Below are 13,264 nucleotides of genomic sequence, written 5' to 3'. Positions count from 1 at the left end.
CCTGTAATCCGGCTGCGGCGAGTAGTCATGAACGCATCTCAGGTGGACGATGATCCTGTACCGCAGCGTGTCCTTCCACAGGAACGGTTTAGTCCCGCAGAATCTGACCCCTTCGGTCTCCGCTGATCTAACCTCGTGCTCTGTGACATTGAGCCATAAGATTTGTGGCAGGGAGCTCGGCTTATTCGTCCATGTTGTGAGGCGAAACGAGGATAGGTCATCGCCGGCGGCCGTGATTGGCTCGATGCTCTGTATCCAGCAATACGGCGCGAGGAGCTTGGCTGCAACGTCTTCATGCCAGACGTGCGCGCGGCACCCCCTCAAGCTCGACGGTGAGCTTGTACTGTAGTGTCGATAGGTTTGCGTGCGCCAGTTGAGTCCACGGTAGGAGCACCAGCGGTGTGTCGTTGAGCGGTACCGGCGATGCCGCCCGCACCTGGTCCTTGATCGCCGGTGAACTGCACAAGATGATGAATTGCTCCGGGTAGAACTTTTTGACCCGGACATCGTCCGCCGCCACCCCTGATGCGGCCATGACCGCCAGCAGAACCTCTGATGTGGAGCACCCAATGGTGAACCCGCTCGGCTGCGCGATGAGGGCTAGGTGCAGCATCGTCTCCGCGGAGTTCGTGGCCAGGTCGCGCTGGATGAAGCACTTGGCCTCCCGCGGCTTAGTGGCGGGCTGGCCAGGTGGTGCCCCGTCGATGAACTCGGATGCAGGCTCCTTGGAGGATCGGTCGGGGAGTGGCAGCGGCTCGAGAGGTGGCGTCGGGCCCCTCGCAGCTGACCCCCGCGGCGTGGTGGAGCCGTCGCGGCGCGCCCTGATGAATCTTCGCCCCGCCGGCCTGTCCCCGCTGTCGGCGTGGTCTCTTGGCCGCTTGCAGTCCTTTGCCAGGTGGTGCAGACTGTGGCAGCGGACGCACCGGTGCGGCAGGCGGCACGTGGCCACCCTGTGGCTGTAGGAGAGGCAGTTGAGGCAGCGACCATCGAATTCCGGTGGGATGCGGCGGCCGGGCTAGGACTGGGACTGTCTTTGCGACGCTCTTGGTGGAGGACGGCCCTCGTCGCACGGGAGCACCTTCTGCCAGCCGTTGGCGTCCGCGCGGGGTGGCTCGTCTCTGGGGCCCCAGCCGCCGATGGGCGGGGACCCTCTCCGCTGCCTGAGGGACGATCCTCTGCGTCGTCGTGGCTCTGCCCGTCCCCCGCTGAGCTGCTGCCCTGGCGCGACGACGGCAGCGGCTCTACGTCTTGGTGGGTGCGCAGTGACTCGCCTCGGCCGCGGTCTCCCCCGGGCCTTGGCTGTCAGGTTGCGCATCCGCGCGACCCGTCGAGGCGGCCTCACACCCGCGGCGTGCCACGTCGAGGTATGAGGCAGCCTCCGGCGAGCTGCAGTCGAAGTCGGTGTCGGAGTCGTAGGAGTCCATCTCCCACCGCTGCGACTTGCCCCTTCCCGCCGACCGTGCCCCTTGGAAGAAGGGCTCGGCGTCTGGAGAGAGGGGGGGGAGGAGGAGGCGGCGGCGTCCTTACCTGAGGCCGGCGAGGTGAAGGTGGCTGGCGGCGCCTGAGCGGTCGCCGGCAGGGCTGGGGAGGGGGAGGGGGAGGGAGGAGGAGGAGCCATCAAACTCTCCTCACACACCCGTTTGACAATTATATAGCCGATCAACATCTTCCAGCTTTTTATTAGGATTTCTATATATAAACTATATAGCTGATCAAGCATGACCTAATGCATAATCATATTGTTCGAAGCGATCTCCGGTCCTGAAACGTATTCAGACAACTTTTGAAGATGAGCTGCTATACAAACAGTGCCAGAATAGGCCAATTTACCTGACCTTGTACATCGTCTTTCCGCACTATGGTGGAATGGGCTGCAGCCCAATAAACTAAGGAGTATAACCCATCTAACACCGCGCTGCGCTCGATCGATCAAAAAAAATTCACATGCAAAAGATCTCAAGATATTTTACGATCCGCTGGGCCCAGACGCCGACCCCGACGCTTTTGCCCCACGCCCGCACCGCACCCACCCGCCTCCTGCGCGGCTGTTGCTACGGATCTTCGTCACCGGATAAGCCACATGCTTCCGATTCCACAACTCGATCAACTCTCCGCCATCCGCCTCCCGTCGCCACCTCGCGCTCTCCGATCCCGCGCATATTCTCCACCCCGTCCTCTGCTCCGACACATCACCAACTACTAGGACGCCGCGCCGCAGCCCCATCGTCTCCGAGTTCTGATCACCGCCGGAACCGGTACACGGAAAATCGGAAACCAATGGCGCTCCTCGCGCCGAGCCCGCGCGCGCTCTGCGTGCGGGAGGCCGCGGCGGCGGCGCCGCACCCGCACTCGTCGGTGGCCGCCGCGTGCTCAACGGTCGGCGGCGGGGCGGCCGGGCGGGCGCTGTGGCTGTGGAACGGCGGAGGGACGGGGAGGAGGCGGAGGGAGCGCCGGGAGAGGGTCCGGGCGGAGGCATACTTCTGGGACGTGTCGAAGCCGGTGGAGATGGAGGAGATCGACAGCATGGAGAAGCTCGACGACGCGCTAAGGTGGTCCGTCGAGAACAACAAGCCCGTCATCATCGACTGGTACGAGTGCTGTCGCACATCACATGTTGCCCGACCTGCATAGATCACTCAACTTCCATTGACTTGTGTGGTGTGTCTGTGGCCAGTGATTCGGATGTTGATTGTCATTATAGTGGAATCGAGATGATTTTTCGCCTTTAGTATTTATCTGCATGCTTAGATATACTATCATATCTCATCAGAAGTTGAGACGTTGTCTATTGCTTCCAGGATGGCAAGTTGGTGTCGGAAATGCATCTACCTGATTCCCAGAATGGAGAAGATAGCAGGAGAATATCCTGGGTTAGTGTGACTTCACCAGTAGAATATTTTTTGGGCACAATTTCGAGTTCTGTCATATTGATACCTTAGCAAGTAAACTGATCCTGAGTTCTAAAGACATACACGTTTCAGATTATGAAATGTGTTGATTTGTTTAAATCATGCTTCACGTTTCTGTTGCAGAGTCAGGTTTTACTTCATTGATGTCAATAAAGTTCCACAAGCGGTGGTGAAAAGAGGGAATGTAACTGTAAGTCGGCAAATTCAGAGATTGTTGACAAGATAATAATTGATTCAAAATGACTCTGAAATAATCTGAGTCCTTTGCCTTTCTGTGTGCATACTGCAATTCCGATGGTCTGCACATCTACCTTCAGAAAATGCCCACTATTCAGGTGCCACTGCACTTTCTTCCGTTAATTCATTCCCTTTTTTTTTAAGAAACCATCAATTCATTCCTATTCCTATATGATTGCAACTAGAAAAACGTTGATCCTAAACCATGCATTCATATCCAGCTATGGAAGGATGGAGAGTGGAAAGCAGAAGTAATAGGAGGCCACAAAGCTTGGCTTGTGATGGATGAGGTTAGAGAAATGATCCAGCAGAACAAGTGACTAAACACCCAAGTTATGCAAAGGGTATTGTACTGTGTTTAATGTAAATAGAGATCAGACGATCTCTTCATATACTAAGCTGAAATCAAATCAATAAAACCATATTTCAGCTCCTTATCATAGCCGAGCTGGTTAAGATTCTGTCGGTCTTCCAGCTGAATCCCTGAAACAGTATAATGCTATGACTCGAACACAGATAGAGCAACCATGTTGGAAATGACCAAATGATACTGTTCCCTACTCCCTACGAAATATAAGGTATCTAAACATTCATTAAAATTTATCCTAAATTATAAAGGATTCTAGGAGAAGGAACCCCTAGTTCAGCTTAAAAAGGGAAGCACTCACATGCCTACTACTATCACCAACCAAATATGGTAATCTCCAAACGATTATGGGAGGTTAGGTACCTCATTTTCTTTACCACATAATGTGCTACTCCCTCTTTCAAATTAAGCTATACAAGTCGTTTTAGTTTTATCCTAAGCCAAACTTGTCTGATTTTGACAAAGCTTATTGAAAAAATATATTAACATCTACAAAATCAAACAAATGCAATATCAGAATACATTTCATTGTGTATTTAATGAATCTTGTTTCGTGTTGTAGTTTCTACAATTTTCTATAAACTTGGTCAAAGATAAAGAAGTTTGACTTATGACAAAACTAAAACGGCTTACAATTACTCCCTTCGGTCTATTTTATTTGGCGCACACGCATATCAAGATTCAAACTTTTAAAACTTTGACCAATAATTAGGCTAATAATTTTTAACAATTATAATATAAATTTTACATGAATAAATTTGTAAGGAACTATACTATCCAATGATTATAAGTTTATAAGCATAAATAATATAATATAAAGTAAATGAATGGTCAAAGTATAATCTAGGAGACCGTATCATTGTAACTTACGCCAGATAAAATGGACCGGAGGGAGTATATTATAACAACAAAAAGAGTAAAATTCATAGGATATACTGTATTTCATGAATCAAGATGGAGGGAGTATCTTGAATTATCTTATCCTTCTTTCTGTATGTATCGTCTGGTCCATCTTGGCTTCTATCTTCAGAAAATGGCCGGTATTGGTCATACTGTATTTGTTCAGTTCTTTTGTATATGTTGGAACTAGATGAATTTTTATCCCAGCACAAGGAAGTAAGGAACACATTCATATTCAGCTATGCAAGGATGGAGAATAGAAAGAAGAATTAATAGGAAAGGTATGGCTTCTGAATTTGTGATCCAGAAGAGCAAGTGATTAAATACCTGAACTGTGCGACATTTAGGGGGTGTTTGGGACTGCTTCATAAACTCTTCTTCACAAACTCCACCATGGAGCAGCTCCACAAAAAACTAGAGTTTGTGGAGCACATCTTTAGGTGCTCGCACAACTCCATCCTTTTTTATCGAACAGAGTTCGTGAAGCTGAAACCGTTTAGCTAAAAAACATGGAGCGGAGCTGAAAAACATAGAGCAGAGTAGTCTCTTGAGGTTTGTAACCATTTTTTGTAACCGTTTTGCCAACTTGTGTGACAGTCCTGGGAGGTTTATAACCATTTTTTGAAGCTAGTAAACTCACCCCTCATCTCAAGAGTTAAGTCTCTTGAGTTGAGAACGAGGAAGGGTTGGAAAGCCCTAAGCCTTAGTGGCTAACCTCAACAACGTGGAGGTAGGCAAGCCTTGGTGGCAAGCCAAACCACGGGATAAATCATTGTGTCACTTATGCTTGATTTACATTACTTGCATTTCATATTGTTGGTTTAGGTGATTTCTAGGGTTTCTAGTCGATATACTTGTGTGTGGTGTTCCTACAACTTCTAGCTCTTTATCTGTGACCATCACACCTGCAGTCGGCTGAGAAATTTCTCTGATCTAAGTTTCCGTTAACTGATTTTGAACTGTGACTCGAAGTTGTCTGCAGGTGTGGCAGTGCCGCTGTTCTGGTACGTCAGTGTCGTAGTCCGGCAGTGCCGCCCTTCAGAGCTGCAGTGCCGCAGGGCGAATCTGATAAAAATTTGAGTGTTTGTTTTGACAGGCCTATTCACCGTCCTCGTCATTATCTACAGGACCAGCGGGACCCAGGTAAAAGAGATGAAGGGCGCCGCGACCCCGAAGGCCTTCTTCCTCCTCGCTTTTCTCTCTCTTTCTCTCGTGTAACCTGCGTCTTCTCTTTCATCTATAAAAGGGGAAGCACGACGCCCCATAAAGGGCAGGGCTGAACGAGCTCAACGAGACTCAACTCTGTTCGACCCTTTCACCAGAGACTCTGCTCCCTCTCTCGTCTGTTTGTAACCCCTACTACAAACTAGTTCCGGTAATACGAGCAGCAACAGACTGGACGTAGGGACATTTTATCTGAACCAATATAAATTACACACCATCCAAGTTAGACACACAAATCACAAAATTACTGGTTGGTGATCGGAAACACCGACACAAATAATCCCGTCTTTTCAATTCTGTTCAATCGATATATCTACAAGATTCCATCCATTCTAGTACTGCTACTTACATAGTACTATAGGAACTCAAATACCATTTCCATGCACAGTAACGAACCAATTACAATCCAGAACGACCAAAGTCCCAAACTACCTCCAAGGTGCCCAGAAGTTGCGGCCATTTCAATCCTCGCGGGCAGCCCTGCGGCGCGACGACGACGCGGCGGGCGACATCGACGACGACGGCGAAGGCGAGGCCTCGTCGGTGCCGACGGGGACGTCCGAGAGCGGCGCCAGCACGCGCCTGACGCTCATGGAGCGCATGGGGCGGAAGCTGAGGGACCTGAGCCGGCCGTCCTTGGAGAAGACGTCGGAGGAGCTGCGGAGGATGAGGTAGACCAGCCCCTGCACTAGCACGAACACAGCCACCTTGGCGAGCGCGTCGCGGAGCTCCGGCGACAGCGACATAAACGCCGACCCGTCCATGGGCGCGGAGAGATGCTGGCAAGGTGGAGAGGGAGATGCGTGTGGATGTGGATGCGCGTATGGGTGATATGTGAGATGCTGGGGAGAGATCGGTAGTCCTTGCCTGCTCTGGTCTGCTTTATTTAGAGCGGCTGCGGCAGCGGCCGGTGGCTTGTGGGTTTGCAGCATGTGCTCTTGCGTTTGCAGCCTGTTGCGAGTTGTTTTGTCGTGACCGTACACGCAAGCGGTGAAGTGGGAGTGCTGTGGGTTTCGTAGGTATCTTCCGGGGTGTGATTTGCTTTGCTTTGCTTTGCATTGCAAGGAAGCTAGAAGAACAAGTCTGTGTTCGTGACTGTTCACGTTTTCTGTTTACCGGAGCAGTTGGCCAGTTTGACCTGGGGTCCGGGACATCTGTCAATTGTGCGGGCTGCTGACACTGACAGGAAGTGAGGGGGTGATGTGGCATCCTCGTAACCTGTTCGCTTGACCGTAAGCCATGAGTGAAAGTAAGCGCGTGTTTAGTTCGGTGAATTTGAGAATTTGGGTTACTGTAGCACTTTCGTTTTTATTTGACAATTAGTGTCCACTCATGAACTAATTAGGCTCAAAAAGTTCGTCTCGTAATTTCCAACCAAACTGTGCAATTAGTTTTTTTTTCGTCTACGTTTAATGCTCCATGCACGTATCGTAAGATTCGATGTGATGGGTACTGTAGCACTTTTTGGAAATTTGGGGTTGAAACTAAACACGCGCTAAAGTATTGTCAGCTAATTTATTATGAGAGAAAAATATTTTTTGTTAACTGGAAAAAATACCACTTATAAACTGCTCCAACCCGTTTCGAGCCGCAGTCGCTGTCTTGGAAGCAGCTAGACAACGTAACCATAACACATTAAGCACATGGGTTTGGGTGCAAGGCTTTGGTTGGCTAATCGTTACCGCGTCAAGGTTTGCTGTTATATATAATATATAATACTTCCTAGTAAAAAAAAGAGAAAAGGTAAGACCGCATCATTGACCTTTCATTCTTGGGTCGTCGCTCGTGACTAGTCGTCACGCTCGTTGATGCTGATGTTTATGTTAAAATGTTGTGGGAGAAAAATATTATTCTATGGCTGAAAGATAGTTTCCAACAAGCTTAAGCGAACAGGGTCAGTATCTCTTCGTTGTCGCGGCAGTGACAACTAGAGCATTTGATTAACTGATTTTTTTAATCACATGATTAACTGATTTGACCAACGCCATCCATCCAGAAAGAAAATGACTCGAGATGATGATTCATAACAAGACCATCCGGAAACACAAAACCCATCTTGTCCCTTTCTGGTTTCTACTAGAACCCCTGGCTGCATCGGTCCATGGATCGACGCGACGTTCCAATAAACGCTCGCCTTCGAGATACCCAGGTGTGAAAAAAAGAATCGAAATCTTCTAGCCATGAGAAGGAACGTTCTTGACTTGACAATATGATTAACGATTCCATGTGCGGATGTGCCTCCTTGATTTGCATTGCTTGGGTTTTCAACGGGTGACAGCAGCAACAACGTGGCCTCGTCTCCTCTGCCCGGGCCAAGAAATAGTAAAGCCTCACCGGCACCGGCTTGCCTGGAGGGTGGACACAGACTGTTCGTTTCGTCGTATTCGACCAGCCATAGTTATGAACAGTATTTTCTCTCATACCAAACGAATCGACAGTACTTTCGGTCATAGTTTATAGGGTTAAGTCCAATTTACACCCTCCAACTTGCAGCAAAGTTCGGATTTCAACCTCGAACTTCAAAACCAGACAACTTTGGTCCTCCAACTCTCGAAAAAGTGCAACTTTCAACCTTCTGAGCGGTTTTGCGGATGAACAGTAACTTTTGATATTTTCGGGAGCGTCGAAATTTTATATTATTTTTTCGAGCATCTTAACGTCCTTAAATGAAAAATCTAAAAACTACAAAGTTGTAGATCTCATCGAGGTCTACAATTTACATATAAAAATTATCTTCATCCGACATCGTATTGAAGGGTTTTCTATTTTTTGAAATTTGAGTCTCATCACGCGATAAAATATGGTGCTGAAATTTTATATTATTTTTTCGAGCATCTTACTGTCCTCAAATGAAAAAACTCAAAACTACAAAGTTGTAGATCTCATCGAGGTCTACAATTTACATATAAAAATTATCTTCATCCAACATCGTATTGAAGGGTTTTCTATTTTTTGAAATTTGAGTCTCATCACGCGACAAAATTGTTTCACGCGTGATGAGACTCAAATTTCAAAAAATAGAAAATCCTTCAATACGATGTCGGATGAAGATAATTTTTATATGTAAATTGTATACCTCGATGAGATCTACAACTTTGTAGTTTTGAGTTTTTTCATTTGAGGAAAGTAAGATGCTCTAAAAAATAATATAAAATTTCAGCACCATATTTTATCGCGTGATGAGATTCAAATTTCAAAAAATAGAAAACCCTTCAATACGATGTCGGATGAAGATAATTTTTATATGTAAATTGTAGACCTTGATGAGATCTACAACTTTGTAGTTTTAAGTTTTTTCATTTGAGGACGTTAAGATGCTCGAAAAAATAATATAAAATTTCGGCGCTCCCAAAAATATCAAAAGTTACTGTTCACCCGCAAAACCGCTCAGAAGGTTGAAAGTTGAACTTTTTCGAGAGTTAGAGGGCCAAAATTGTCCAGTTTTAAAGTTTGAGGTTAAAATCCGAACTTTACTAGAAGTTGGAGGGCGTAAATTGGAGTTAACCCTACTTTATAAGCCAAAACGGCCCAAACAGGGCGTTCGGCGCCCGGCCAACCTCACGCGGTTTGCAAGCGGAGCAAACGTGCCGGCGCCCGAACTGTGTGGCGGTGCCGGGCGGGCCATGCCCCACATGCCAGGGTGATTGCTTGACTTGTCGCAAGAGATGCCACCAGAAACACTGGAAGCATAGCGCTGCAACTGATATGCATTCTTCAAAGAAACTTCTGTTGCCTCAACACAAAACGAAGCTTTGGCCGAGTGGCTAACGCTTGTGCCTGCTAAGTACATGGGGTATCCCCGCGAGAGTTCGAATCTCTCAGGCGTCGTCTCTTTTTATTTTATTCACCCATTTTTTCCCTTCCAACTTGCAAAATGGAAGCAAAGCTCTCTTTTTTTCACCCATTTTTGTCCTGCCAACTTGCAAAATGGAAGCAAAACAGCCCAGTAATTGGCAGTTCTCGTCCTTTGAATTATTCGGAAACGAAGGAATGATAAGGTCAAAACCCGTTTATGGACCGGGGCCGGGGCAAAGCACCTACGTCGTTTTGTTACAATAGATCGTGACTAGATTTTTTTTTTTGCTTTCTTTTATTTTTGGGCTCCGTTATGTTTCAAAAAAAAAATTTGGGCTCCACCTAATTGGACTTTTACCTCTTTGCTTATATCAATTTACAAGCCAGCAGGTTCCGGGTCTTTTGTTTTTTTTAATAAACAACTTACAAAATCTGAACCGTCGGTCTTTTTTTTTCATTTTCTTTTCTCTCACTTCTTTTTTTTACGACGAAAGAAAATTTATAGTAAATAATAGCGGGATACAACAACTCGTTACAAGCGGTCGCCTGAGGCCTGACGCGCGCCCGCCTCCATTCCTCCTGCGCAGTGGAGCCCCAGGCTGAGCCGCTCTTCCATTTCGTGGAAGAAGAGAACTAGAGAAGAAGAGATGAGAACAAAACAAAGGAAGGCCCCGGCTGAAGAGCGGAGTCTTTTGCTGCTTTGTGTAATACTGCACGTACGAAATAAAGGCAGCGATACATTTACAGGAGCCAGTTATAGGCAGCACTCCCAAGTGTCAAGCAAATACAAACACATGGCAATTTGGGTAGAAAGAGGACTCGAGTGGTTTCTTGTTCAGACATTGCTCAGTTCATCCTCATGCTTCCCTTCCCGCTCTACCTCAGGTCTTCAGCGCGGCCGGAGCGTATTTTTGGGGGCGCTGATCCACGGCGTGCCGGCGATGGCGAACCTCCACGGCGCCGCGACATGCTCGGGAGATGCGTACTCGATGCCAACGCGGGGACCAACCAAAATGCTCTCCGGTTCTGGCCCGTCCAATACCTCCAACCCACCTGGGAGGGAAAACGAGCCATTGCTTTGGTGAAAATGGATAAATCAGCGTCAGCGGTTTCAGGCCGTGGTGGAGGTCAGTTGAGCAAGCATACCAGGTGTGTAGAGAGGATGGTTCGACCAATCGGTGGATAGGCCCAGAGCTTGTCCAACCTGACCACGGTGCACAGAAATTTTAAACCTTTTTAATGCTAACACAGCTGTGCAGGAACATTAAGAGAACAAAAATCTGGTAACATTTGTAGCTAAGCAAAAAAAAAAGGCACCTACCTTTCCTGGTCCTGTAAGTAGGACAGGCTTCTCTGTCTGTTGACCTCGGTGTTGCTGGATAGTTTCAAGACCTGAAACAATTTCAAGAACTTGATTCAAGTCTATTTCGAAATATGTTATACAAGCTTGCATTGACAAGGCAAGAGACACTCAAACTATGGAAAAATCGTTTTACTAACAGATAAGGGAACTGCAAGACCTAAAAAAAATTCAGGAAATTCATTGATGTCGTTGCATCGAGCTTAAAGTATGATAGATGCAAGAGCAGCGATAAAGCAAGACATGCTGAAATTACCAAAAGACCTTCTGATAGACAGATACGGGAAATCCAATTTACAGCGGGAACATGTGGTTAAGTTAGTAGAACTGGAATTTGAGACAAAGGTTGTGCTCTAGTTATCCAATCAAAGAGATTTATTTTACTTTTCTGCCTCAAATTGGAAGAAACACAGAGAATAAATTGTTGTGGTATGTGGGCAAAAACACTCAACACCTCCTCTATCCCTCTTGATCACATAATTATCTAGTGGCACAAATTTCCATTTTCCTCTTCTAGCTACGCTAAGGTAAAAAAAAAAGAGTAAAGTTAGTACAAAATCTTTGTCACAGGTTGCAAAGGTGTAGCTGTTGAACAGAGCAATTTAGTTTTGATATTATAAAAAACAGAAACAAAGCAAGATCCATGAGACCATGACCAACTCCAGCATTAACCTAACATGTTCCATTCAGTTGCAATTGTCAGACTGGTAATGTCACACAGTAATTATGGTATATCTTATGATCCTAGCAGAATCCACAGATAAAAAAATCACTCTTTATCCAAGCAGCGTGAAAAGTTCGGTGATGAAGTGCTATTGAGCAATGTGTAGCACTAACTGGAGAACAAGACCGGATCAAAACAGCAGCACCAACACCCTCTATATCGGCAACAACATTGAGCATCATGTGGAGTCCATAGCACAGATAGACATATGCATGGCCTCCTGGTCCAAACTACACACAAAGAGGCCCAGATTTTAGCTCATGCTCAAATTTCAAAGCCCCAAATTTGCCATGCTCAGAAAGAACAATGCAGGGAAGGGCTGATCCTACCACTGGAGCAGTCCTCGCTGTGACGCCGAACCGGCCATGGCATGCGGAATCATTTGGCCTGTAAGCCTCCACCTGAAATTTCAGGAAAATTCAGAATGTCATAAGTCATAACAATGTGTTTCCATTAGTTTAGCACATCGCAGAGGAGAGCGAGATTTTTTGCCAAATAAAGATAGGTGCTACTACATAGCAAGGGAAATTTAGCTTGAAGCTATTGTAAGAGAGTATAATCTTGATTCATATGAAAAGACGCGAGACTTCTGAAGAAGAAGAACCTCGTTGATCCGGAGGAGGACGTCGTCGCACCGCAGCAACTTGCCGAGGAGGCGGGGGGCGAGGTCGAGGGCATCCACCTCGAAGAACTCCCGCGGCAATGCGCGCCCAACAGGCAGCACGGCGTCCAACTCCACCGATGCGGGAAGCAGTGCCCTCGCCAACGCCGGGGTCCCCGCCGCCTCGGCCTCGGCCTCGTCCTCTCCGCCACCAGCGGCGACGCCGCGGCTTCTGAGCCGCGACTTGTTCCTGGACGAGGAGCGCTTGAAGGTTGGGGGCTTGGGCGCGCCGGAGGTGGTCATCGGCGATGGCTCGCCGGCAGCGTTTGTCCGCGGGGAGAGGTGGGGCTTGCTGGGCTTCAGTGCTCGGGAGGGTAAGGGACGCGTGGAGTTGACGGTGGAAAGAGAATGGCAGCGTTTGGTTCACTCTACAGTATCGCAAACGAAAATAATAATATTAGTTCAAATCAAATGGCTTGCGGTAACATCCGTAGCTTTAAAGCCATTACATTTGTGTTACCAACGTTTCGGCCTCGTTTAGATTGTAAATTTTTACAATCTGGACATTGTAGCACGTTTCATTTATATTTGACAAACTTTATTCGATCATGGACTAACTAGGCTCAAAAGATTCGTCTCGTGATTTACAACCAAACTGTGTAATTAGTTATTTTTTTACCTACATTTAATACTCCATGCATGCGTCCAAAAATTGATGTGATGAAGAGAGAGTGAAAAAACTTGGAATTTTGAGCAACCTAAACAAGGCCATCGTTCTACCAAACAGCGCCAACTTACTCGCCGGTGCTAAAAATACTACTGACGTTACCACCTCAACCCCCATGCGCTTGCCGGTGCTGATCTCTCTCTCTCTCAACCTTACCCTTTCTTAAAACCCTACCCATGCTCTCCAAACCTTAATAATGTTGACCACTGCAGTTCCGATTGCTCCTATCCAAACATCGCAGGATATGAAAAACATCCCAAAAGCCAACTAAGCAAATGGTGCTTTCTGTTCCACTGAAATAGGTAGCACTGTCAACTAATTACATTCCCATTGCTACTTCCTCTCATCGTTGAACTAATCGACACCTTGAATTACAAAATCCTAGATATAACTATTTAGAGATTCTCGCTATCCAAAGAT

General features: G+C 47.1%; 3 protein-coding genes across 5 annotated transcripts; 1 reads left to right on the top strand and 2 right to left on the bottom strand.

Moving 5' to 3' along the window:
- Positions 1 to 2,029: 2,029 nt before the first annotated feature.
- LOC136467830 (thioredoxin-like 3-1, chloroplastic) lies at positions 2,030 to 3,579 on the top strand. Its single transcript, XM_066466621.1, has 5 exons — positions 2,030 to 2,588; positions 2,799 to 2,870; positions 3,033 to 3,099; positions 3,227 to 3,244; positions 3,368 to 3,579. The coding sequence occupies exons 1-5, from the start codon at positions 2,278 to 2,280 to the stop codon at positions 3,464 to 3,466; spliced, it is 567 nt and encodes a 188-aa protein (XP_066322718.1). The 5' UTR covers positions 2,030 to 2,277; the 3' UTR covers positions 3,467 to 3,579.
- A 163-nt stretch (positions 3,580 to 3,742) lies between these two features.
- Positions 3,743 to 6,694, bottom strand: LOC136467831 (uncharacterized). Its single transcript, XM_066466622.1, has one exon. The coding sequence runs from the start codon at positions 6,567 to 6,569 to the stop codon at positions 6,099 to 6,101; it is 471 nt and encodes a 156-aa protein (XP_066322719.1). The 5' UTR covers positions 6,570 to 6,694; the 3' UTR covers positions 3,743 to 6,098.
- A 3,259-nt stretch (positions 6,695 to 9,953) lies between these two features.
- On the bottom strand, positions 9,954 to 12,526 carry LOC136464579 (DNA-3-methyladenine glycosylase-like). 3 transcript variants are annotated; one of them, XM_066463529.1, is made up of 6 exons: positions 12,121 to 12,526; positions 11,846 to 11,917; positions 11,626 to 11,746; positions 10,754 to 10,842; positions 10,579 to 10,636; positions 9,954 to 10,485 (listed from the first exon to the last, which is right to left on the bottom strand). In XM_066463529.1, exons 1-6 carry the CDS (start codon positions 12,418 to 12,420, stop codon positions 10,322 to 10,324), a joined length of 804 nt encoding a protein of 267 aa, XP_066319626.1. In that variant the 5' UTR covers positions 12,421 to 12,526; the 3' UTR covers positions 9,954 to 10,321. The 3 variants fall into 3 exon arrangements, with proteins under 3 accessions (XP_066319626.1, XP_066319624.1, XP_066319625.1); XM_066463527.1 differs by having other exon boundaries at positions 10,754 to 10,824; positions 11,630 to 11,746; XM_066463528.1 differs by lacking the exon at positions 11,626 to 11,746 and having other exon boundaries at positions 10,754 to 10,824.
- Positions 12,527 to 13,264: the final 738 nt, after the last annotated feature.

The sequence above is a fragment of the Miscanthus floridulus genome, chromosome 7 (genome assembly GCF_019320115.1).
Source record: "Miscanthus floridulus cultivar M001 chromosome 7, ASM1932011v1, whole genome shotgun sequence".
In the NCBI taxonomy this organism is placed as follows: domain Eukaryota; kingdom Viridiplantae; phylum Streptophyta; class Magnoliopsida; order Poales; family Poaceae; genus Miscanthus; species Miscanthus floridulus.
The sequence above is the reverse complement of the archived record's forward strand: the minus strand, read 5'-3'. Positions and strand labels throughout refer to the sequence as shown.